The sequence below is a fragment of the Drosophila grimshawi genome, unplaced genomic scaffold (assembly GCF_018153295.1).
Source record: "Drosophila grimshawi isolate 15287-2541.00 unplaced genomic scaffold, ASM1815329v1 contig_311, whole genome shotgun sequence".
Classification (NCBI taxonomy): Eukaryota; Metazoa; Arthropoda; class Insecta; order Diptera; family Drosophilidae; genus Drosophila; species Drosophila grimshawi.
In genome coordinates, this window is record NW_025063098.1 from 5,059,594 (window position 1) to 5,086,132 (window position 26,539).

A 26,539-nucleotide genomic window follows, 5' to 3' on the forward strand; every position below is an offset into this window, starting at 1 on the left:
CCCATCCAATCCAATCACTCGTACACACACACACACACACTACCGTATGAGTGCTGTCTCTGCCGACGTTGCTGCTGCTGCTGCGTCTGCTACTGACGCCTAAAAAACGGCAACAAAATATAAAAATCAAATTCTTTTGCCTTTTGCCCGCCTCGTTCGTTAATTTTGTCTGCTTGCCGGGCCTCATTCGCACCCTTTGCATTCCTCCTGCGCCAACAACAACGAGAATGCTCTGCTTAACGCTGTGGCCGCTGTTCGTCCAAAAATTGATGACAAAACGCTGCGCCGGCAAGTATGCAACACCAAAAACCCAAAATCGAACAAAAAATATTTCATTTTTATTTGAACTGCGCTTAGGTCTAACATTTTCGCTTTTTGATATGCACATCTAACGCTACTATTTTGTTGTTGTGTTTTTTACTTGATTTTTTCCAACTTTTTTAGACGTGTTGTTTTTGTCGGCCGCAAAACGTTTTTCCATGAATTTTTTATCCATTCAGCGCGGCCATTGAGCCATTTTCAACGCGCTTAGAATTCATTGATACTTTCGCAAATTGTTTTCCCATCAGATTTTTTACACCACTCTTCGCTGTGTGATATTGAATTCTCGAGAGTGTCGCACAAGTATTTAAAGCGTATTTTTTAATAAACTCCATTTTTATTTTTTATTATTTTGTTGTCATCTCAAAAAAATTTTAATGGTTTGACATTGACTTTTATTACAATAGCTTTCTTTTTCTTTTTTCTTTTTCAAATATACGCTGCGATTCAATCTGTGGTACACATTTTAACAGAGCTTGTCAATAAATTTATTAAAACAAACCAATTTTCATTTGAAATTAAATATTTAAATATAAGGATCTTTGTCCTATCTAAAAATATTTGATTGATATAGGAGCGAGCTAAAATAGTAAGAAACACATTGTGATTATCCGTGGGAACTATAATCTAATTTATTTATATAGTGGAACTATGATTATGATTAATTTCTCTGTCTGGGTTTTGAAAAGATTCAATTGTATATTTGAACAGAGTAAACTTTACACCAACTGTCATATGATATCAAAATAATCGTAGAGGCGATTGCTGATACACCACTGTTTTTCTAAACACTGGCATGTTTTATCAAGCATGTGCTGCTCAGAAAACATATGTGATTGGCTTGTACTAACGGAATAGTAACAAATCTTATCTAAAAAGTGAGAGTGCTGGATAGTGAGAGTGCTGGATAGTGAGAGTGCTGGATAAAATGTAGACTTATAAGCTAACAAGGGAAAGGTAATTATTCATAACTTGAGATGTTGGCGGGCCTTCCCCTGCCCATGTATGCTAAAATGTTTGATTATACAAACATTAAAGTTAGATAAGTTATATAGTTAAATCGTACCTATATTATTTAATCTGGCGATAAGTATATAAATTGTTGTAAGTGCTTACGATGATTGTTGTATTCGATTTATAGCAGAAATTCCATTTCAGTTGAACTGACGATTGAATTGCTATTTATGTTTTCAATTGAAGCTTTCCAGAGAAATTGTGTTCACGACTTCAAATTTATATACTATTGAGACGACGGACAAGTTGTCGCAGTCGCAGAGCAACAAGCAGCAAGCTGCAAGCGAACATTCTGTGAAGTAAACCTTTGCTGGAAAAATATTTGCCATGCAGCTGACTCAATGAAAAGTGACAGCTGATTTAGTCAGAGCATTCAATATACATGTGCATTTCTGTACATATAACGAATAACATACAAGTAGATGTGGATAAGTATCAGAAGTTTCCGATACCTGGACAAAACAGACGTTGACGTTGAGTGCTAGGCAGTCGAGTGATTTACTTGTTGCCACAACGCCCAGCGGAGCAGTCGATGGACAGAATGAGACGTGAATATAATTCATATAGTGACCTGAGCAGACATTTTCGCCTGTACGATGAGCAGTCAATGGACTCGCTGCAGGATGATCACCTGCGCATCCACATGAATCCCAACGGTAGCGACGATGGGTCGCTGCAGCATGTCGATTGCTATTCGTCTATTTATTTACCCACTTATCCGCTCCTGCGTCATCACAACTTCAAGCTGAAGTCCTATTACTCCAACGTGGGCAACTGTGTGCAGTGCAACAAACGGTGAGTTGCTTCCATTAAGAAAAAAATATATACGCAACTATTGCAAGTCATAGCTTATTACGCTACACAACAGCCATAGTGGAATAAGGCTGCAACCAACAGCAACTGACTAAAATTATTTTTCATAGACTTTAGACTCATAAGGAGTGTACAACTTATTTTTGTCCATCTGTATTTGGCTATGTGAACTAGTCCCTCAGTTCCTCCTACGTTCATTAAACTTTGACTACTTCCGATTTATTGATGCAGATAGTAAATATGTATGTACAAATGTACAATCAATCAGATCCAGCTGACACAGGAAATAAATCTCAACTTAGATCACTAGTTACAAGTGACAACAATCAGGAATTTAAATATGTTCTTTGTCAAAATAAGATGTGGTAAAATTAATATACGCTGGTTAAGACAAGTTACAAATAAAAGCGATAAAAACTTGCTCATAGCAAATATATTCTTGTAAAAATTAAATACAAATATTATTTAACTAATTTTAAACTTGTAAATGTGAAAAACAAAATGATCTCATTTGGTAAGTGATTCCATGTGACAATTTGTGTTACTTGCAGCCTACGATTTGCTGTTGCAAGCTTAAAATGTCGCGACTGTCCGGTGCGTTGCCACGTTTCATGCTGCAGGCTGCTAACTGTTAACTGCATACCACTGCCGCTGGTGAGCAGAAAGCTCGGCTGTTTGTTCGATTTTGTGCCACACGTGGCACCAATGGTGCCAGCCCTGATCGTGCACTGTGTGACAGAGATTGAGGCGCGTGGATTGGAACAGGAGGGTCTCTATCGCGTCTCCTCCACCAGGGATAAGGTGAAACGTCTGCGGCACAAGCTGCTGCGTGGCAAGACGATGCCACATCTGGGCAACAAGGATACTCACACGCTTTGCTGCTGTGTGAAGGAGTTCCTGCGCTCGCTGGAACGCCCATTGATACCATTGTACTACAGACAGGACCTTGTGCTGGCAGCACAACAAACCGATGTGTTGGCCGCGGAGGAACAACTTTATTTTGCCATGGTGGAGCTGCCACAGGCACATCGTGATACATTGGCGTTTCTCATGCTGCACTGGCAGCGCATTGCTCAAAGTCCCGCCGTGAAGATGTCTATCAACAATATTGCTGTCATATTTGCACCAACGCTTTTCGACGATGTCGATCTGAATCTCAGCAATATTGTGCTATGGCAGCAGGTGTTGCGTATGCTGCTCCTCCAGTCGCCTGGTTTCTGGGCCCAGTTCCTCGAGGTAGAGCCGCTGCAGCCGGCATGCTCGCTGGATGATGACGACTGGAAGCGTGAGAATAATTATTCACCCAGCCTGCATTGGCAATCAGTGAAAACATACTTTAGATCTATGGTAAGATTTCGAATGAAGGGTTTTGTTTCTCGTCTAACGATTTTCTATCTATAACAGGTAAATCTTGCTGGCTGAGGCGTTTGCCATGATTTCTTAGTAACGGATATATTCTGTTGAGTATATGGCTTGTAATAATAATTACAATTATTTTTAGTTGCCACTTGAGTTCAATGTTTAGCGTTAAAATCCTTCCCTTGCAAATGGCTTGCGGAAAGAACAGATGCCAGATTTTAAGCAGAGGTGGTATTTAACTAAAGAAGCAACTAATTTTCTTTATTTTGAAAATTGTTGTTAGCTGCACAGAAACTAAAAATAAGTCTATTTATACAAGGCAAAAGAGAAATATAAGAATTAATGAGTTAAAAGTGAAGTCTAATTTAAAATCATGCTGCACATTCTATTTTACAAAATAATCCAAGTAAAAAATTTTGTGTGGATCCATTTTTGTACATAGAATGAGCAGTAATTTCTCATTTTGATTGAGTTGCAGCTTATCAGAACTATTTTTATACGTGTATAATAAAGTTTTGATAAAGTTTGTAACAGGCAGAAGAAACCATCTCAGACTATATAAAGCACATATATTCCTGATCAGCATCAAGAGGCGAGTCGAGATAGTCATGTTCTTCTCCCCCAGAGATTGTCTCTGAACTTGAGACATCAAATTTTGTAATATAACATGTTTACATACATAGAAATGAACATCGAATTCTTCAGGTTTTCAATGTTCAGGTTATCCTCTAGTGAAGCTCTCACAATTAATTAATTTTTTTGATATTTATATATTTTAATAAGTTAACTATATTTTGCTCGGATTTGTTCTGAAAGCTTTCTTAAATTCTTGAATTGTTAAAGGTAAATTAAATATATTTTACTAACCATTTGTTTTTTATTTTAGTTTAGATTTTAGAATCAACTAAAAAAAATGTTGAATCCAACCTAATTATTGTCCACAAAACCTCCCTTTTATTTAAGGAGAACTTAGAAAAGTTTACACGGTTTGATTAGTTAATTAAACAAATTTGCAAAACAATAGTCCTATCAGCAGGTGAAAGTACTGTAATTTTTTCGGAATTTTAATAATATTTTTATTGAAATTTCGATCAAACAATGGCTGAACATTGAGTATTTATATTGTTTTAAGCAGTAAGCAAAACATGAACTGAAATATGTTCATGTACATGTAAATAAAAAAAAGTTGCCTAAAGCTTCGATACAATAATAAAAAATTGAAATTAATAAAAAAAGCCACTAGATGACGGGTTAAAAACAATTTTCTGAGTGTTGGGGGGAAAAAATGTATGATTTCATGCAATCTGCAAATACAAGCAAAACAAAACAAAACACTTAAATGCAATGGCCGAGTGCATAAATAGACAAATACACACACACACACACACACACACACACATTCCCGCGTTGCACATCAATGCGTTGGAAAAATAATGTACATATAATAAAATTAAAAATAAACAAGCTGCAGCCAGCAGCAGACAGAGATGGCACTACCTGAGGAAGCGAGAGAGAAGTCATAGATTTTTTGATATGTATGTGTGTGTTCTGTTGTCAACCGCACTAAAAATACAATGACAATGGGTGAGAGGTATGGGCGACACACGTTAACATTAACCAAATGCTAATGCCAAAGGCCTCTGACCAACATACACACACACACACACACACACAAAACCCCACGAGCACATTCACACACACATACACATTCAAGCATACGCAGGGGCAATGGTAATATGCAGGGGCCACCAATACTGGGACAGCAAGTTGCAAAAACATAAAAATAAACCAAAAAATAACAAAAATCAACGACAACAATAAAAATAAATATAAAAATAGTTTACATAATTCATGCATTATATCGGATAAAATTTTAATACCCAGTGCTGGGCGTGTGTGTGCATCACACACTGGGATGCGTGTGTGTGTGTGTGTGAGTGAGCTGCGCAGCTTGACAAAAAACCGTTGCCTACTTGGGGGCGCGTGTTAAAATTGTCGGACAAATGGCACGCTTGCAATGTGTGTGCGTTTGTGTGCTGGGTGTTGCATGTGCGTTTGTTTATGTGTGTGGGAGTATGTGTGTGTGCGGCATGTATGCATAATCGCTTGCAGCTTTAACTTTTTTTTTTTAGACTTTTTAGCCTATTTTTATTGCTAATTAAATGAGGGGAATTACAGGCACACACACACTAATAAACAGAATGTGAATATGCGCAAGTGTGTGTGTGTGCGTGTATGTGATGAATGTTTTTTATTTTTATTTTCTCTTGCTTTAATTTTTCTATTTTTTCCCTAACGTGGCAAAACATTTTGCGCTCGTTTTTCGCATGTAATTTTACTAATTGATAGTGTGAGCTATTTGAAGGGGCCTCCTCGCACCCTTCGCCTTTCTGCGTTGCACATGGACTGGACATGTCCGGTGCTTCAGTGGCTATGCAGTGCGTGTGTAATTGTGTTAGTGCACAGCATGGTCGCTAAGGAAAGATGAGTGAAAGAAAAAAAAAAAAACAAAACACACACAGAAAAAAAATAACAAATTCAACTAAAAAATTTCAGTTAAAAATAATAAAGGGGCATTACGCGTGTGGAGCTGCGGAGGGTGATGCTTGGGGATAGGCGCTTAAGAGGCAGCAGAAATTGTATGCTGCACATACATACATACATACTGGCACACACACACACGCACACCCACACATACACACATGTGTTGTGTGTGCGCTAATAAGTGGTCGCAAAAAACGTTGCATGCTTTTGCGCGCATTTCACTTAATTCCTTTTTCCGAAAATGTATGTAGGCTGAGCGGTTTTTCTTTTTTAAAGTGGGCGCGGTTACGCCTATTTTTTTATGACTCATATGAAATATTTATATGCTAATAAAATATACATGTAGGATTTTGAGCAAATGAGAGCAAAACATTCTTTATGAAGATTGCCTATTTTTTAGGACTCTGTTTTCAACTTCGCCTGAGTAAGCTTATATATAACATCATACTTATATTTGATTTACTAGGAAATCCATACTGTAGCACACACATTAAGTGCATTGATTTTACTCAGCGCAGCACTCGCAAATAATTTAAAAATAATTTAATAACACCATAAAGTGAAGGGCATATAAGTACAGCAGCTACAACCTGTCAAACATCTACACTCCGCCTCCCTTACATAATTTTTGGCTCACAAAAAAAATTGAAAAAATAACACTTGCCCCTCCTTTCACAGAGTTAAAACAGCACAGCAAAAAGAGAAACTGATATGCGAAAAGAAGGCCAGCACACACTAACATGATAGGCTGACTGCATCTATATCTTATACACACTTACACATACAAAGGCAGCCCACTAGTGAAAATGTAGCTCTATATGCTATATGGATACGTAGATGTGGCCAGTCAAAGGCATTAAAAAGGAGGAAAAAAAAAAAATAGTGGCTCATGTTGCTGCTGCTGTGGCTGCTGTTGCTGCTACAACGCAGATGTGAGTGCCAAGTGAAGTAATTCCAATTGAAGCTGTAGCTGCATTGGCAACAACAACAGCACCAAGGAGACTGACAAAGCAGCACCGAAAAAAAGCCAAGTGTGGGTAATTAAAAACGTAGCAGCAGCCCAGCAGACGCTTTTGAGCGTAGAAACGCACTAATTTTCAGTAGTGCAGCTTACACACACACACACACACACACACACACACACGCACACTCATAAATTCAAACGTATGCGTATGTATATGTATGTACTTAAAAAAGAAACAAAAAGTTTACACATATGAACACCCACACACACACACTCACACACACACACACACACGGCAACTGTGAATTCACTCGCACGCAGCGGGAGCTACAAAAAATGTTGCAGCATACTTTTAGGCATGCTGCTATTTCACTTTGCCTCGCACAAATGAACACCTCTCCGCTGCTGACTGTTGCTCTTGTAGTTGTTGTTGTTGTTATTGTTGTTGCTGCTGCTGTTGCTATTGTTGCTGGCATTTCAGCAGCGTCATCAACATCATCAGTCGTGTGTTTGTATGTGTGTCGCTCATCAGTATACGCTGCAAGAGCTGTTAGTTCTGCACCACAATTTGTGGGCGTTCTGGGTGTGGCATATCTGGCCGACTTATCATTCGTCCAATGGACAACAAATTTTCGTTTTCGTTGCTTCTGCTGCTGTTTGCCCAAAAATATACATAACAACAATCATACCAACAATAACAAAATGCAGCAACACAAATTTTTACTACTATTTCTACAATGCTTGGTTTTTTTCTGGGCGTTGTTCAATGTACTTTAATTTGTTCGATCTTCATTATTGCATAAATTCATACACATAGGCTAAAGCTGAAAAAACAGGATTGTATATCGCTATCTAACGAGTCTTTTTAAAGCCGTTCGAGTCATTTGAAGGAATCAATATTTTTTCTTAGATGTTTATCGAGCATCAACGTCACACAGTTTTTAATTTAGACTTAATGACCTGTTCTGTTAAAGATACTCTTGAAGAACAAAAGCCCACCCGAAAACGTGTCCCACGAATATCACTCACTCTATGCTCCGAAAATCTGAAGTTGCCACCTGCCTGCCACCACCAAAAAAAAAAAGACGAAACCGTTAAAAACAATAAGCTCAATTAAGTACAATTAACACGCTGACGAATACAAACTGACTCACACACATACATACAGATACACATATATATATCTATATATATATATATATATATATATATATATAGGACGAAGCTAATTGACATTTTACGAGCAGCTGCAGCATCTGTTGGCCGCTGCTTGAGTGTCATTAATGCCGGTTCTGGCCAGTTTTGGCCAAGTGCGTAGGCCGCCAAAAATTGAAGCTGAATGAATTGTGGGAAAAAATGCACTTGATACGGGGACACGTTTAGGCACCGAGGAAGAGGAGGAGCCGTGCGAGGAAGCAGGGGCTGACCGTCTGAAATTCGAAACTTTGTGCCAAGCAAATCAACTGGAAAATTGTAAACAAACGCCGTCGCATCGTGTCGCCTCTCGCGTTCCAAAGTCCCCAGCAACGTTTGCCTTGCTAAATGGCGAGCAATTTGCAATTTCAAGGACCGTCGGACAGACAACATTTTACTGTTAAACCTTTGGCTTTAACTTAACGATTGTGAGCAATGCAAAAAAAAAACAGCAGATAGAATTCTGGCCACAACTCACCTGCGGGCACATTTTGCATTGATACTTCCGTCCACTGCCGCCGCCTGCGGGTCCATGTCCACCGCTGCCACCCACCCCAGGTCCGCCCATCTTACTGGCATTGATGGGCTGGGGCACGACAAGTAGCGCGGCAGCCGATGCCGCTGCCACGGCGTTGTTATGATGATGCACAGCGGCAGCAGCCGCTGCTGACACATGATTGCTATGATGCGAGCTGCCACCTAAGCCAGAGTTGCCACCACCAGGGCCAGAGCCAGCGCCATTGGTGGCGCCACCAAGGCCCAGACTACCTGTTACGTAAAGTTGAGAGTTTGGTTAATTGAAGTGGAGTCAGCAATAAAAAGTAAAACTATTTGGAGAAGACATAAAACAAAGAACTATTGTACTCTCTAAGTTAACATTTCTCTTTTTGTGAACCACCAAACTTAAGTTCATCTCTGTATTTTAACTTATATTTAGAGAGGTGAATTAGGTATTTGGAATTAATCCTAGCATATACTTAAAGAAATTTCCCATTTATTATTTTTATAAAATTTGATCACCATTAGCGTTACTAAAAACTTGTAATTCCTAAGAAATATTTTGTTGTCTTTGCTCTCTTTGTATTAATGCCAAACCTACGCTTGTAGAGTTTTGTCATGCATATTAATTCAACATCTGAATTGTTCCTCTTAAACTCTGCACTGCCCCCTCCCCCCTCCCCTCACCAAAAACAAAAAAAAGTATTAGAAATATTGTTGACAATTGTTACGGGTCCTTAAAAGGCAAGCTTTATGTGCGTTGGGGTTTTCGGACTTACCTTGTCCGGCGACTGCCGCATGATGCTCCAGACGATTGTCATCCAGAAAGTGACCTGCAATTGAGTTGTTTGCTTCAGTTGCTGTTGAATTGTGTCAGCCGTGGCAACATTAGATGGCGCCACGGCTGTCCATCAGTTTTAGCTGTGCAAGTCGAGTCAAGTCGAGTCGAGTCTGGCATAGTCGCGTCGAGTCGACTCATGCCGCTTGTCTCTGTTGAAGTTGCCGACGTTCGCTCACATCACGTTCGCAGCCAAGCTGCCACCTGCCGACAGGCCTGCTTGCCACATGCCCCACTGCCTGCTCCTGTGGCGCACGAAGTTCGCTGGCTTCTCTAATTAAACTTGGCCGCTCTGATTGCCACTGGGAAATCGCTCACGAGCTGAGTTACAGTTTATGTGAAAATAGTTTCACATTTTTTTCAAATATCTTTTTATGTCTGGATGCCATCTATCTAAGCCATCAAACCACCTAACCATCTATCTATAATTGAGTGCCCAGCGCATTTGCGTGCAAAAATTGTGTGAATCTGCTGATGAGCTGAACGGGCGAGTCGAGGCCAGCCTGTCGAGGATTATCGGCCACTACAGCTGGAGCACTGGGCGCCCCATGCTGGCATGTCAAAAGCATTTCTAATAAAACATTTGCAGACAATCGTTGCCACCAAAATTGGCAGCAAAGGCTCCTCCTCAAGTGAGTTGGCCAGCACAAACATTGTTAGTGTTAATTACGGGAGGGCGAATGTCGCCAGCTCGGCAAAATTGTCTAAACTGAATGAACAGGACAAGAGATACACTTAGCAATAAAATGGATAAGGTAAAATAAAGATAAATAAAAAAGATAGTTCGCACAATCGGTATATAGCAACTACACAAAAATTAGTTGGCTTTATTTTGTAACATATTAAAAGCTAAAATATTTTGAGAATTTTCTTTTAATTTTTTAGTACATTTTATTAAATACATTTTTTAAGATACCATCTTTTTTTTTTAAAGAAATTTATATGTAAACTAGGCATATTTTCCAACTTTACTATTTTTTTTTTAGTGTAACAATATGAGCTACTGCAAAGTAGAAAATAGTTGCAGACAGGCCAAGTTTTAGCCGGGACTCTGAGTCACGGCAAACATAGTTGTAGCCGTCCGTATTGTTAATTTGTACAGGTAAAAGCGAACAGGCATACAAGTAAGAGCCAATGCATCGCATAGATACATCTACATCTACATTGTTGGCAACAATGTTGCCGAGATGCTTATCGCGCCATCAGCATCTGCATCAGCAGCAGCAGCAGCAACAGCAACATCAACAGCAGCAATGTTATTGGCCAATTGCCTAGCGTTGACATTATCGGGCCGAGATCATTGCCGCCAACGGAGTTAAACTGATATCGAACCTGAACCCGAACCCGAACCCGTTTACCGCAAACCCTTTTGGAGCGTGTTGCTGTCAATGTTGCCGCCGTTGTACTTGTTGTTGTTGCTGTTGTTGTTGTTGCTGTTGTTATTGTGATTGTTGTGTGGGGCTACACAAAGATGTTGTTTGCATTTTAGGAATTTATGTAAACATGTTGTAAGCAGCTTGTTGCCAATTGTTGTTGTGGCTGATGTTGCTGTTCTTTCAGTTAAAGGTCAACTTTTCGTGGGAGTATCTGGGGTGTATCTGGCCAGACCACATTGTCCGCTTGCTTTTGTCTTTGCCAACATCATGCCGCACGCGTGTTGCAATTTAACTTTTATATGCAACGTATGCATTTTTATGCCAGATTAAAATCTGCAAATCGCGCGCGCCCCGCAAAAGCCGTCTGCTATCTGCTCGAGATTCGTGATTATCGTTTGTTGTTTTTCTGAGCAATTAATTAACCAATGGAGCACCAAACTAAGCAACTGCAGTTACTTTGTGGTCTGGGTCAGGTATCACACAGTGTGGGGCAGGTCATTACGGGAAAGAGCGAGGTTCGATTCAGTTCTATTTGGTATCGCTACTTACCTTTTTGCAGATTATTGTGATGGTGGTGATCGTTCATTTTGGCCTAAAAAATAAAGTCATGAAAGGATTGTTAGAATTGGATTAATAAGCTATTAAACCGACAATTTTAAAAAATTTTTGGCTTAAGCTTAAGCTTTAAAATATCAACCAGGCACTTGAAAATGTAGAGTCAACAGAGTTGTTATATTTGATTTTTTAAGTTGTCTGTTTTATAAACTTAATTTAATAATTCTTTAAGGACAGGTGAAAATCAATATTATATTAATTTTGGCTGGAGATGAAAAATCCTATGCCCTTGATAAAAATTGGCAGACCCAATCTTATTTCAATATTTAAACTCACTATAAAAGCTATCGTTGTTGCTCTACGTTAATTTCATACTCATTTGATTATTTGAATACTAATTTGAAATATTTAAATTGCAAATAATTGCGCATAAAAGCTCAAATTGAAACATGAACAAAAATGTCTTTAAAAAAAAATAGCAATAAAATAATATAAATTAACATTACAAAAGTTAAGTTCTCAACCAAATTTTGTCAAAGCTGTCAAAATTATTTATGATTAATAAAAAAGCCACGTCAAATAGCAAAATTTACGAGAAAACAAATCAATATCAATATCAGCGAAAACCAAATCCAAGCGTGGCAAATATATATGTAAATTCTAAGCGAGAGTGTGAATGGATGTGGAGGAAAAGTAAATAAAACAAAAACAAAAAAAAAGAAATGAAAATGGAAACATAAAAAAATATAGCTCTGACTTCTGCTTTCGATTGCATGTAAATTGTGAATATAGGTTAAAAGCCTCGAGAGCATCCCTCACCCACTCTTATGCCCTCTATCTGCCTCTTTGTCTGGGCCAGACATGACCTAGGACAAACTGCAAATAAAATGAAATAAATTCCAAGTTCCCATGTATAAAAAAAACCTGTCTAAATAAATGCAGCGGCTGCTTTTGCCTAAACATTTCCGATATGTTTAGAAAAAAGCCGCAACGAAAAGCAAAACAAAATGCAATAAATAAAAAAGGACAGAAAAATACAGTTATTTGTATACAATATTGCAAACATCAACAAAACAAAACAAAGCATGGGGCAAGTTGGGAGCTAAATAAAAAGCAACAAATCCGAAAGCGGCAACGAGGCACGCGAATTTTAGAAATTTTTTTGTTTGACTTCGGTTTTGTTTTTTCCGTTGTTTTTGTTGTTGGTGGTGGTGTTTGTATCGTTTTTTATGTATGTGCCATAGACTAATGCCCACAATCTATGCACATTTAACAGCACTTTAGCCACTGGCACCACTTACCTCGTATTCCTGTTTCAGGGACATCGGATGATGCTCGCTGGCATGCTGATGCGAGCGCGGCGTCGGTGGCCAAAGATTGTAATCACTAATATCCTTGGCATGCTGCACAAATTGTTGTGTTTTCATGAAATGAGATGAGAAAAAGGCAATTAGTATATTATTATGAGAACTGGAGAGCTGGGCAAGTAGCGAAAATTGACATTACTTTTATAACAACTTTTTATATAGAATGAAAGCAATTTGTAATCCCTGTAATATTTTATGATATGTTGCTAAGACTTTCATAAATAACAAATGAGTTTCAATACATACATTTATTCAAATGATATTGTACAGTTAATACCCTTACTATTATTATTATTATTGGGGGGGAATTGCACCGCGACCTACTATATCTATTGTGCCCCATTCTGAGCCTATATCTCTTCCATCAGCCCCAGTTCCCGCGCGAATGTGAGGATCTTTGTTGGGTTGAGGTCTTCTATGTCTCTGAAATTCAAAACATGCATCCCTAGGCTGCTGCGTCTTCTTCTAGTTAAGGCGAAAAATTCTGCTAGGATGTGCATTGAGGATTCCTCCTCTCTTTCACAAAACATGCAAAGATCTCTACTATATATCCCTAGTTTAGTTAGGTGACTTGTTACCCTTACTTCACCATCAACTTATCAATTTAAAATGAAAACTAAAATTTATTTCATTTATTATGAGTTTGTTTTTATATGGAACAAAATTCTATATTCGCATAGGGGGCTGTCACTCATATTTTGATTTGATGCTATTTAAAATCGTTGACATATAAAGTCGGGATGGCAAATATAAAAAAGGAACAAGTCAAAAAGAAGTAGAGTGATATTCAAAAAGTATATGTATTGGTTTAAATATAGGGGAGTACCAATTGAAATAGAAAACCGCGCTACACACAATTGAAGGTGTCAAAGCGACGGCGTTGACGAGCGGCAAAAGTGCGGCGGCTTCTGCTACTGCCACCAAAAATACCAAAAAAAAAAAAAAGAAGCTGGCTAAAGAAAAAATTGTGCATAGCGCAAGGGGAGTTTCCACAGCGTGTGAAAACGAAGGAGCAAGTTGGTATGTGTGTGTGGGTGTGGGTGTTGGTGTTGGTGTGCATGTGTGTAATCCACGTAGCGTTAGTTTTTTGCTGCTTTTAGTTGCACTATATTCCAGCTCTGCCTCAGTTTTGAAGAGTTTGGTGTGAGCTGTGTGTGTGTGTGTGTTTGTGTGTGTATGTGAAGCTCCGACTAGTTAGTAGGTGGACAAACGAAAAAGTAGTCTAAAAAAAAAGAGAACAAATGCAAACACAGCTACACACACCCACCCACACGCACAGTGACACATACACATACGCATAGAGTGTGTGCGATGCTGCGTTTGCAGCTGCTGATGAAGATGACCAGAAGTAAGAGCCAGCGCCAGGGACATGAACGGAAGTTCTCTCTAACCAACATGCCAACCAGCCAGCCAGGCTGTCTGCCAACAACAGCAACAGCAGCAACAACAACAACAAGTGGTAGTAGTAGTAGAAGGCGTCGAATGGCCCACGCCAACTTCCGGCCAGCCATCGCTTTCGGTTTGCAGCAGCACGCAGCAAAATAGAACAAAACGAAATTTCGAAAAAAAAACGCAAATTTCAAAAGAAAAGTGGCAAAAAAAAAAGATGTAATATTGGTACAGCGCAGCAGCAGCGGCGCTCTATTGCTGTCTCGCTCTTAAGCTTGCTCTCTCTCAGTCTCTTCCTCTCTGTCTCTCTCTCTGGCTGACCAGCGCCAAAACATTTGGAAGAGTTGAGCTCGGGGAAAAAATATTTCCGTGCTAGTGAAAAAAAATCAAAACAACATTTTTTTTAACCCCTTCATAGCGGCAGCGACGCCGACTGCAGCGCTCACACTTTCGCGCTGGGCGCTTTGACCACTGGGGGGGGGGTTTATTTTTTTATTTTGGGTGGTGCAGTTTCTATGAGCAGTTCGCTGTCTAGCGCAAATAAGAAAAAAATAGGCGGAAAACGTGAATTTTTTTGCAATTGCAGGTCCAGAACTCTAGGCCCAAACTCCTCGCAAAGCGCGTTTTGCACATTGTAGCAACCTTTTGGCCGTTCCAGACTTCAACTTCACATTTTGTAGCGGTGTTTTTTTTTGTTTTTTTTTTTTTCTATTTTGTAGAAGTTGTTTTTATTTTATTTTTACATTTTGGTTTTATTTAACTTCTTTCGCCTTCATCTTTTTATTCACGTTGCTGCTGTCTGCTTCTATTGATTTTTTTTCGCATTTAGTCGGCTAGGAAAAATCATTTTTTTTTGTGTTGTTCCCATGTTTAAATGTTTGACTAAAACGCCACCTCGCCACACTCCCTTCCACACTCCCTTGCCTGAGGTGTGGCCTGAGGTTAGAATTTCGTGGGCATTGTTGTTGCTGCTGTGCGCAAATTTGTTCAACTTTATTGCAATTACTTTAAAAATTGAAGTAGCCAGCGGTTCTCGCGGTTTTTTGGTTCAACTCGCTGCTTCTGCTGCCCAGCCCCCAAACCAATACCGTTTCGAATTCGAACTGTAGCAGCCCTGACAACTGGCACCATTAGTCAGTTTCAGTCCAGTTTTTAGCCTCAATCCATGTTGCGCTTTTGCTTCGCTTAGCCTTTCAATTTTCACTTTTTTCCCCATTTTTTTTTTCAATCTTGTTCCTTTTCTGCTTTTCATTTTAGCGTCACGTTGACTTTTTTCTAATTGAAGTATATAAGTATTAATTGCAATGCTTTGTTGTATGGCGTGCTGTGGTTTAGGGTGTTCTTTTTGTTCCGCTTCACTCCCGACTGCACATTGGAACAACAGCCTCAGTGACTTTTTAATTGGAAATTTAAAGTAACCTATTATTGAGCATACTTTGCTGAATTTAATGTAATAAATATAATATATATAATGCTGATATTTTTAGATATATATTTTTCGTTTCGTCTCGTCTATTTTCTAAATAATATGCTTAAGGAATTGCTTAGAAATAAAATATTTAAAAATATAACTGATTTAATTTGTTGCCATCATCTATTGTAAACTGAGTCAATCTTTATAGCCAGACAGTGGAGATATTCTAGAATGGCATATTTCAGGACTCTCATATATATTATATTCTCATTAAAAAAGAGTGGAAATTTCACACATTTCTGTATTATGGGATTGGTTTTGTTTGAACTGCCCGTCAACTCGACTTTAAGCAAAGGAAATTAAGTGAAATTGCTTTCAAAATTAATTAGAAAACTTTCCATCTCTCTCTATCGCTGGCTAGCACTTGCAATCTCTTAATTTGACTAATGCAAGTGACAACAAAAACAATAGATCTGTGCTGTTGCCTCGGCGATTGTTGACTTCAACACCCGTCCATTGTTGAACTTTAAAAACTAATTAAGTACGGAAATCCTTTAAAAAATAAGTAGTCGGGCGCGACGTGTTTTAAATTGTTTTTCCGCCGGGGCAAAGTAAGCGCTATCGAGTGATTTTGAGGAGGGAACCTTTTGTGGCACGGTTCGACGCGATGTTGTCCTTGGAGACAATCAATCTCCATTCAAAACAATAATTTCAACGCACCAAAAAGTGAAAAGCAAGCCAATTTAAAGAAAGCGAGTTGAAAAGAATAAAAAGCGAAAGAAATCTAGATTAAAAAAAAAAAAACACACACACACACACACTAACAAAGTTTGCCGCGACACGCAAAGAAAAACTTGTTTACATCTTCAAAAACGGATGAAAAAAGACCCGCAAAGTAAAAAATGCAACAACAAAAAAATGTTCGAATTTATTTGCTTTGTGGCACGCGGAGAGCGAAACGCAGTCAAGAGCAAGGATATCCATGGAAGGAGTGACAGAAAAGGTAAAAAAAATGTGTGCGGTGCGGGGAAAAAAGGACTAAAAAATTGGGAGGATGATGCTGCTCAAAGGATATCTTTTTTTTTTTTTTTTTTTTTTTGTATCGTCGCGTCTGCTTGCGCTGAGCAGGGGTAGTCGAGGAACGAGGTTAGAGTTCTTACTGAGGTGGACTTAGACTGGAGCTGGAAGAAGAAAAGGCAACGAGACCGGCTCAGGGCGGGGACAGGGATTGGGACTATGTCTCCTGTGCTCGTTCCTATTCGCGTGGCAACAGACAGAAACGGTTTGAGTCTGGTCAGTTGTCGGCTGAAGTTCGTCGAGTGAAAGTGCAGCGGGTTTGGCAGCGGCTGCTCAACCAGGGTTCGAGCATGGTTAGGTTTTATGGGTTTGGGTTTTGGATGATGGGTTTTGGCCTTACCATGCGTTTTTTGGTGGCAGTGTGGAGTGATTGTTGAGCTAGATGGTAGCAGTACGGGTAGTGCGGTAATGAGTTAACCTGACGTTGGTTGGGATGTGTTTGGCCAAGCGATAAGGTCGCTGTACTTTAGTAGCAGAGTATATTTGGCCATCGATTTTGATCAAATTTAAATTATCTCTTATTTAAAAGTTTTTAAAAATTTGCATGTTAAATTCTAACATCATAATAGATTTAAAGAAGATACGCAAATGTAGTTTTCTTAATTGAAAAATGTCATCGGAAATACTTTTTAAAATACACTTTTGTGCTTCGTTTTGCGTTCATTATTCAATATTTTTAAGGCTCTATAGTGAAAATCTACTTAAAATTATAAACGAATTTCAATATAAGCCAAATTTGTAATCACGTAGGTAAGCATTAAATGTTTTAAAAAGACGCCTATGGCAAGTCTATCACAGCGTGAAGAAGATTTAAGTTTACCCAAGCTTCGGTATTTTTATTTATGCCAATGTCATATCCATTGTATAAAATGTTCTATGAATAATGTTCTTAAACTTGGTAAAAGATAGAACTGCGTCCCAAGTAAAAGTTAAGTGACATCATTATCAGTCCATCTTCTACCACTTTCTGGTCGACAAATATTCAATTTGGTTCTTTAGATTTGCTCATTTAATTCACTTAGCTCGACAAGTTCCAGCGCATATTAATTATGAGCTCTCCAGTGCTGTCACCCGCTTTTACTATCCCCACAGCGCTCCCACATTTAACACCGATATAGTCCAGCGCCATGGTAGGCTCCACTCGGTGACTGCCAACTGCCAACTGCAGAGCTAAGCGCTCAACTTTGTAAAACTTTGCCATACCAAAAAACAAAAAGAAATAAAATAAAATGAAGAGCAATCTTTGGCATGCAGACTTTTAAATATTAAATTAAAGACGCTGCTCTTTATTTGAATGGTATCCAAGTATTTTATGTAGAATTCCGTTGATAACACTTTTTATCAGAACAATATGGATTTGCGATTTGAGATTTCTTAGGTTAGGTTAGGTTAGAACGGTTGGCAGCAGGGGAGAAAACAACATACTTGAGCCTTGATTTGTCTCTTTGTGTTGCCAGACGGAATTGGATTCCCTTCTGCCATATCTCCTATCATCCAATCATCTCATATGCTATGTGTGCATAACTAATTTGCAGACAGTGTTGAGATATCTTGGAAAGTAAATATGTTTTCAGGCAGGAACTCAAGACTGAAATGGGTGTATTGTTATAATAGAGTATAATGAGTAAAAACTCTAGAGGGACTTGGCACTACATGTTGAGCGACACTCACATCGATATTGGCTATTAATACTGATCAAGAATATATATATATATATATATATATATATATATATTTGACGTCTTTTTTATGAGCGTAGAGAGTAAGAACTTTTCTATTTGATCAGGGTCAGGGGTTATAGTTTGGTGCTGATTGATACTCACATCGACATTGCCATTCCACATGTAGTGCATGCCAACTGCGGCGCTGGGATCGTGATGCGTCTGTCCGGTCATATGCTCGGCCATCACGGCGCTCATCCAGTGGACGAGACCCTGGGTGGGATTCTGTCCCTGCACGCTGCCGATCGGCATGTTGACAGCAGCGGCAGCAGCAGCGGCGGCGGCCACAGCAGCAGCAGTTGAATTGTTGTTGCTGTTGCTGTTGCAATTGCTGTTATTGTTGTTGTTGTTGTTGCTACTATCGTGAGTTTTGCACGTGGCAGCGGCGCCCGTTAATGACTGCGCGCCTGTTTCCGGTGGTGATTTTATGGAATTGCCGTAGCTGGGACGTGTTTGTGATGCGGGTTGATTCAAATTAATTGCGGATCCGGCCGCAGTCGCTTGGCTGGCATCAACTGGCGGCGTTGGCGGCGTCGCTGGCGCTGAGCCCGGCAATAGTCCTGACCCGGGTCCGGTTTCGGCGGTTTGGTGTGAGGAATGCTGATTGTTGTTGTTGTTGTTGCTGTTGACGATTTCGCTTGTTGACCAGCCGTAGCCGTTGTTGTTGTTGTTGTTATGTTGGGGTTTCTGCGAAAGTAAAAAATGTGTTGTTTTGTTTTTGGGTGAAAAGGGTTTTGCATTGAGCATGAAATATGAAATGATTTTTTGATGATTTTTCAAGTTATTCTTGCTGCTGCTGTTGTTGTTGCCGTCGCCACAGAACAACAGCCAATTTTCGGGCTACCCATAATTAGCGAAAACAAACAAGCCAAATTTTATATATTTTTCTTACGCTTCTTCCATTGCATATAAGGGTTGAATTCAGAGTTTGAGACGGGTCATTTTTTTTTTAAGTTGAAATACTTTAATTGGATTTTAAAGCTAATTATGGCTTAGATGCATTAGCGATAAGGAGAGAAAATTGTATATAAAAATTAAGAGCTTGTAACTCAAAATTCTTTGATAATTTTTTCCACTTGTAATTATACCAAGAATCTAAAGTAAATAAAGTTTAACAAACCTGTAAAAACATTCATGAAAAGATGTGGCAATCGTTTTTAGACATTTTTGTGCAATATACTTGCAAACATATTTTTATCTATCCACCGCTGTATGTATTCAAACTATACAATCAAAATAACAAACCAAAAATCAACACTGGAGTTCAAAAAATAAATAAATAAATAAAATAAAACAAAAATCAGTTGCGAGAATAAATTTATTAAGAACAATTTTAAAGTTGAGCAATGCTCAATTTGTATTTGCTACAATTATTATAACTTATTTTTTTATAGTTAAAGTAAACTAAAATATATATTTAGTAATAGCTTAGGCGGGGGGATAAACATCTCCTTTTATCTACTTGAGCTTTATTTAGTAGTATAAAATATATTATCAAATAAATGAAATAATATATTCATCTTAAAGTTGAGCACTCATTTTTTTGCGCTTTAATTTTTACTTATACTAAATTCTTTATAGTTTGCCTGAATTCTGAAAATTGTTAAGTGAATTAAATGAATTGATACTATGATGTAGGTCTTTTATTTAATCAACACTCAGTTATAAAATACTTTTGTAAAGTAGTTGGCCAACTTTTCCGCTAACATTTTTACTAACATGCTCTGCAATTTCCACTTTTGCAACTTTTTCAAGGACATGCTGCTCATTTTCTTCTGCGTCCTGCGGCCTCAGTTCTGCCTTCAGATGACTGCGCTTTGCTGACTCGACGGCGGCCGCACAAACAGCGGAGAACAACAAATTGCTCGACAGATGTGAGCGTGCCCCCGGAGGTGGCGTGCCACTGCACACTGCCTTAGTGGGAGGCGTTGGAGAGGGAGTCTGGGGATACCAGCGACTGCCATCGCATTGCTGTTGTTGTTGCTGCTGCTGCTGCTGAAGCACGGCGCTGGCGAAGAGGCTCTTGTAAAATTCTGCAGGCATAAGAAATGCTGCAGGAGTGGGTGGGGCATTGTTGAGGGCGTCCATGTAGCTGCTCAAATCCTGGACGCGACGTCGTCGCAACTGATCCTTAAGCATGATGACGCTCGAATGTAGGCAACACTTTTTTCGTGGCTCTTTGCGACAATTTCAATTTCACTTTCGCTGGTGTTTGGTGGCATCTATCCGACAATTTGCCTAACTCGTGCACCGTTTGTTTCGATTTACACATTCACACACAACTGTGAACGACTCGCAGGCAGAAAACAAAAACAACAAGTGGTATGAAAAACAAATAAACACAAAAACTTTTTTTTGTTGAGCTTTGCCCCGTTTGTGTTTTTTATTTTATTTTTTCCTTGTATTCTTTACTTCTTTGGCGCAACTTTTATTTTATTTAAGGGGTTGCATAAAAAAGTTTTTGTATGCTTTATTTGTGGCTGTGACGCGTCGAGTTTTTGCCAACACTATTTTGTATTTTTAGATGCAGTTTTGTAAAAGAAAAACAACAAATCATTGCATTTCCACCAGACGAAACTGCCAGCAAATGACCTTGAAAAGTTATATCGCGTAAATTGGTGAGGCATTTTCCACATGTTTTTTTTTCTATTTATATTTTTTTTATCCTTTTTAATTTGGTTTTAGATTTTTTTTTTTTTTGTGGTTGTGCACTTAGCTTGGTTTACAGCTTGTTGCGGATTTGTGTATGATTTATTTGACGCTTCAGTTGATTTGTTGACGTTTATTTTCCATTTATTTCCACATTTTGTGGCTTCAAACGATTTTTTGAAATTTAGATTGTCGTCATTGCAATTAAAAGTATTTTAGATGATTTAGATGATTTTATTATAAAAACAATTGAAAATAGTCTGACAAAGTTAAATCGCTGTTTTAGTTGTACGGAAAATTACAAAATGTTGCGAATTAAATTATCGAAAATATTCATTTAGATTTAAAGAGTTTTAATACAAAAATATGTATTATTAATAATTAATAGTAATTAATAATTTTTAATGATTAATTTTTTTTTTCAATTGTATTTAAGTAGAAAATAAATATGATAAGTAATTTACAGAATTAAGCAAATAACTTAATAAAGCAACAGCAACTTGAGATGACTTATGATCTTAAGGAATAACAAAAAAATGTGCGTTTTCTCCAATAATTTTATTCTTAATATGACACCGCTTATACCTTTCCTTAACTTTGTATATATGCATATAAATGTTATTTTGTTATATTATAATATATATATTTCATTTTAGATTTATGCTTTATTTGAATTTAATTTAATTGTTTACTTTTAAATATATATTTTTAAGATCCATTTTATTTTTAAATTATGATTTGCACTACGTTATTAGGAACTTTTTGTTGCGATTATTATACTTTTAATTTCATTTAGACTTTTATCATTTTCTTCAACTTTTGCACTTTCTTTAGGAACTTTCGTTGCAGCAAGGATGCCGCTTTTTAAATGAGAACACACGCTGGGCTCATTATTATTAATTTGCGCTTGACAGCACTTGCAACATCACGTATACGCCTCCGCATGGGCACTTGTGTGAGTCGCAGCACACATATATATATATATATATATATATATATATATATATCTCGCTGTCTCTCTCTGATAAATTGTATGTTACATGTTAATCATATCAGTTTTGTAGGTTTTTTCCACACTGTGATGAAAGTTGTGGTGTTAGTTGAATGCATATTACGCATACGCCGCGTTGCAGCTGCAGCTAAACGTTGCTGTCTCAAATTGTCCATGTGGGCCATGTGTGTGCACGTGTGTGTGAGTGTACGTGAGTGTGAGATTTTTGTGTCGAGTCCTTGCCTCAGTCCCGTCCGTCTCTGTCATGCAGTCAGCGAGCGTGGGATAGCTTGCAACAACTGAACAACACAAACTCAAAGTGCAGCAGCTGAAGCTGAAGCTGCCGCAAAAGAAATTGCGAGCGCGCGCGAAGCAGTCAAATATGTATACAAAGAAATATACACAAGCTCACACACACATACACACGTATACCCTGTGTGTGTGTGTGTGTGTGTGTGTGTGTGAGTGTGTAAAAACTGTTTTGTATGTTGTGAATGCTTTTCTTTTTCTATTTTTATTTTTTTCATTTTATTTTTTTTTGATGCGCTCTGCTGCCCGCGTCCCTGCAATGTCAGAGCAATCTCAGCGTCTGCTCTTCTTGTTGTTGTTCACTTTGTTTTTTTTTTCGCTTTCTTTTCATTTTTTCTTATTTTATAATTTTTGCTTCTTGCTCCTTTTTTATGAACGCTGCCGTTATAAAGACATACATTTGCAGCGCACTGCAGCATTTTCTTGTAAGAAAACGTAGCGTATAAGAAAAAAATATAGCTGAAATTGCGCGATGTCCTGCTGCCTGGTCGGTGGGGCTAGGTCATGGGTTGGAGCTGGTCTAGTATGCTCCGACTGGGAAGCCAGAAGGGTTTTTTTTTCGCCTGGGCTTCAGCACGGCAGATTGATTTTCTTATATACGGTTTGCTCATGTTTCTGATTTTTATTATGTTTTCTCTTCTTCTGCCATTTCATTTTATGTATGTGTGTGTGTGTGTGTGCGAATACGTATATGAGTTAAAAAGTTCTTAAGCACTATTACTATTGTAATTGAATACAAAAGCGTGTTAAGCAATCCATACTATATAAAAAAAAAACTAAAGGCAAAAACAACATCGTAATAAGGTACTCGGAATAGTGAAAAGTATTCGCACAAAAGTTGAGGGTAGACTGTGATTATATTATATGATTGATAAATGATTAAATTAATAATATATATGATAATTTACTAAAGGTAGAACTTCCATATTACTTTCATCCCATACAATTTATTCCAGAATTGTGAATATATTTTATTGAAAAACAGTGGCATTTATAAAGGCTGGAAGATAATATTATATAAAAAGTATAATTTACAAAGGGCAGAAGTTCAATAAATTTTTTTAAAATTCTGATTAATTTAATCAAAGCATTTATATCGGAATTAAAGTAAATACATTGTATTGCTTTGGACTGGCATTAATAGAGACTATAGTGGAAAACAGCTTTAAATTACCCCCATCTTAAATCATATTGTTTTTTTGACAATTAAAAGTTGTTATAAAATGCATGAAGCGGCTTTAGCGCTAAACACAACTATATTTTTGTCATTTAAATTTGCTCTGGGCAAGCATCCCCTTTATTTGTTTCCAGAGTCCTTAAAGCTAGAGCAGGTGCTTCAAGAGATCTTTAAGGCTTGACTAATTTAAATTGTGCATAGTAACACATAAACCAGGGTAATATTCTTAAAGGGTGGTTCAAGTAGTATGTGCAGCAGAATTGCAACTGAATCAAGCTGAAACTGAGCAGCTGAAAATATTGCACTAGATTATGGCCAAAAAAAAGATGCTAGAAATGCTAAGGGTGACTTAGTGTTTGCCACTGTCAGTCAGAGTCCGAGTCCCAGTTAGAGTCAAGTTGTAGCTGCAGTTGCAGAGCGTGGCACTTGTGGCTGTTGATGACGTTTCTAATTGGGGTGTGTGTGTGTGTGTGTGTGCTTGTTTGTCACGTGGCGCCACCTGACATGCAGCAGTTGTAGCACTACTTTAGCAGGAGTAAACGCGTCGCGGAACGCGGCACGTCGCGCCGACGACCAATGGATTTGGCCAAACGCAAGCGAACTGAAGACAACGACAGTTGCAGCGCGCCAAAGGCCACATGCACATTCAACAATCGGGGAGGACTGCGAAGCTGGCGTCGACCGCGGCGCAAGCAGCAGGATAAAAACCCGGCGACTTATGCCATGTTTGTTGTAAGTAGCAGCAGCAGCAGCAACGAAGGCAGCAGCAGCAGCAGTAGCAGCAGCAAAAATGGCGCGCGCGAAGAGAAAACTCAAGAAGTAGAATCAGGCAGACCAGGTCCAGAGCCAGGACATACAAACACACGCACACACACACACACACACACCCAGCAGCAGCAACATAAAAAAATGCAAGAGAAATTGTATTTTATTTTTTTTTTTTGTTGCGTTCACATGAAGCAAAAAATAGCAGCGACTGAAAGAAAATACATTGGAAAAGGCGGCGACGAGCAAAAAACGAAATAATAACAAAAAGTTGTAAAAGAAAAGCGAAACCGTGTGATGTCCTGGCACACACACACACACAGACACACGAGCATACACACACATAGCAGCAACAGCAGCAGCAGCAGCAGCAGCAGGAGCAGCAGCGCGGCAGCGACGACACATCGAAGAAAGGATAAAAACATTCAACATTCAAGCGAGCTGCGCTGCCAGCTGCGACGCCTGCGTCGCCGCCAACGTCGGCGTCAAGCGTCAGCGTTTGGCCGTTAACATTTCATGAGCGCCAATTTCTTTGCCTTCATTTTGTTTATTATATGTTGTTCTTTTTTTTACTGAGCGCTCTTTTCGTTATCCTTCTGAATCACTTCTTTTCTTTTTATTGCTAACATTTTCTTTTTATTTTTTCCGATTTTTCTCGTTCAGAATACTTGCAAGTCTGAAATTATTCGTATAATTTATTTACTTATTTTATTTTTGACTATTTATTTATATACATATTTAATATTTAATCTCGTTAACCCTATATTTATTTATTGTTTATTGCTAAATATTTTGTTTCTTATTTTTCATAAATAATTGCAATATTTTATTTTATTTTTTTTTGTATTAGGTATATTCAAAATATTCAATAATACTATGTATATAATTCTTAATATATTAGTTTTATTAAGTACATCAATAATTGCTGAATTATGTAAGATTGTTGTCCTTCATTCATATTAGCTGCAACTCCTGCCCCTTTGCCCCCTGCAAACAACTAAGCTGACTTGTTTTTTTTTTTTCTTTTTTTTTTTCTACCATGTTTTAGTTTTTAAGCGCCTTAAATACAACTTAACAAACGGAGCAAGAAAACTTTTAGCCCGCAACTGAACAAACTGCAAAGGAGCTGGCAGCGCTGCCAGCGTCGTCGTTGCAGTCGACGTCTGCGTCGTAAATGCAATGCGCGCATTGAGCTTCTAAGGGAAGAAAAGAAAAGGAAAACAGAAAACAGAAAAACAAATATCCTGAAACGGGACGTGTAGCATATGTTTTTATGTGCGTTGCTTTTTTATGTGCGAGGATTTCGTTTGTTGCTTGCTACGCGAATATTCCCTTTACGACACTCACTCACACACACAGACACACTCACTCAGACACACACACACACACACACACACATACAAGTGGTCCTTCAGCTAGAATCGCTGATAACAGCGAAGGATATGCTGCTGCTGCTGCTGCTACTTCTTCTTATATTGCCACGCTGCAGCTAAACCTGAACGTATCCCTTTAAGATGTTCCTTTTCTGCCCAGTTGCATGCAACATCCTCAAGCTGCGCAAAACTGACAGCGAAATTCGTTTGCGAATAATTGAAATTGAATGCCAAGGAGAAGAGTGGAGCAAAAGGCGAGAAAATTGTAGTCCTCTCAGTTATTATTCGAGTATTTACTAAAGAAATATTGCTGTGGAACTGATTTGCTTAAAATGTTAACAAAGACAGCTCAGCTGAGACTAGTTCAATGGTTAACAATAGTTAACAGAAATAAATATTTATGCAGGTGTTCAACATTGTAAATTTTGTTATTAAAGATGTCAAAAAAAGCAGAAGTAATTTCATTTGTCAATGTTGTATGCCTCATAACGAATGCCGTGTATTGAAATTTGCACCTCCGTATGAACACTAGTTATGTTTTACATAAAATATTATATAAAAAAAATAAGTTGATTATTATATTAGGATGCCCATTATTATTAGAATTACATTTATTCTTAAGAGATGTAACATTTCATTGATTGAAGCCAGTTACGAAAAAACCAACAAAAAAATTCTGCTTCACAATTAGAAAGCCAAGTTAAAAATAACTTCATTTTAGTTCTTATTTTTAATAAACATATTCTAAAAAAAACGTAACAAATTCAAAACCCAAAAGATGAGAGATGTTTCTACAACTATTTAAAAAATATAGGAGAGAATCAGAAGAAC

At 38.2% G+C, this 26,539-nt stretch overlaps 2 protein-coding genes across 2 annotated transcripts in view; one reads left to right on the top strand and one right to left on the bottom strand.

Annotated features, from left to right (window-relative positions):
* Positions 1–26,539, bottom strand: part of LOC6564039 (zinc finger protein rotund) — a 41,521-nt gene that overhangs the window by 12,529 nt on the left and 2,453 nt on the right. The window contains exons 3-7 of the mRNA XM_001990286.3: positions 18,547–19,131; positions 12,778–12,879; positions 11,471–11,513; positions 9,487–9,540; positions 8,688–8,977 (exon numbers count right to left, since the gene is read on the bottom strand). Coding sequence (XP_001990322.2) covers positions 8,688–8,977; positions 9,487–9,540; positions 11,471–11,513; positions 12,778–12,879; positions 18,547–19,131 — 1,074 coding nt within the window. The remainder of the gene's footprint in view (positions 1–8,687; positions 8,978–9,486; positions 9,541–11,470; positions 11,514–12,777; positions 12,880–18,546; positions 19,132–26,539) is intronic.
* Positions 1,758–3,903, top strand: LOC6564040 (GTPase-activating protein RacGAP84C). The gene is made up of 4 exons (XM_001990287.2): positions 1,758–1,767; positions 1,821–2,130; positions 2,700–3,495; positions 3,553–3,903. The coding sequence occupies exons 1-4, from the start codon at positions 1,758–1,760 to the stop codon at positions 3,568–3,570; spliced, it is 1,134 nt and encodes a 377-aa protein (XP_001990323.2). The 3' UTR covers positions 3,571–3,903.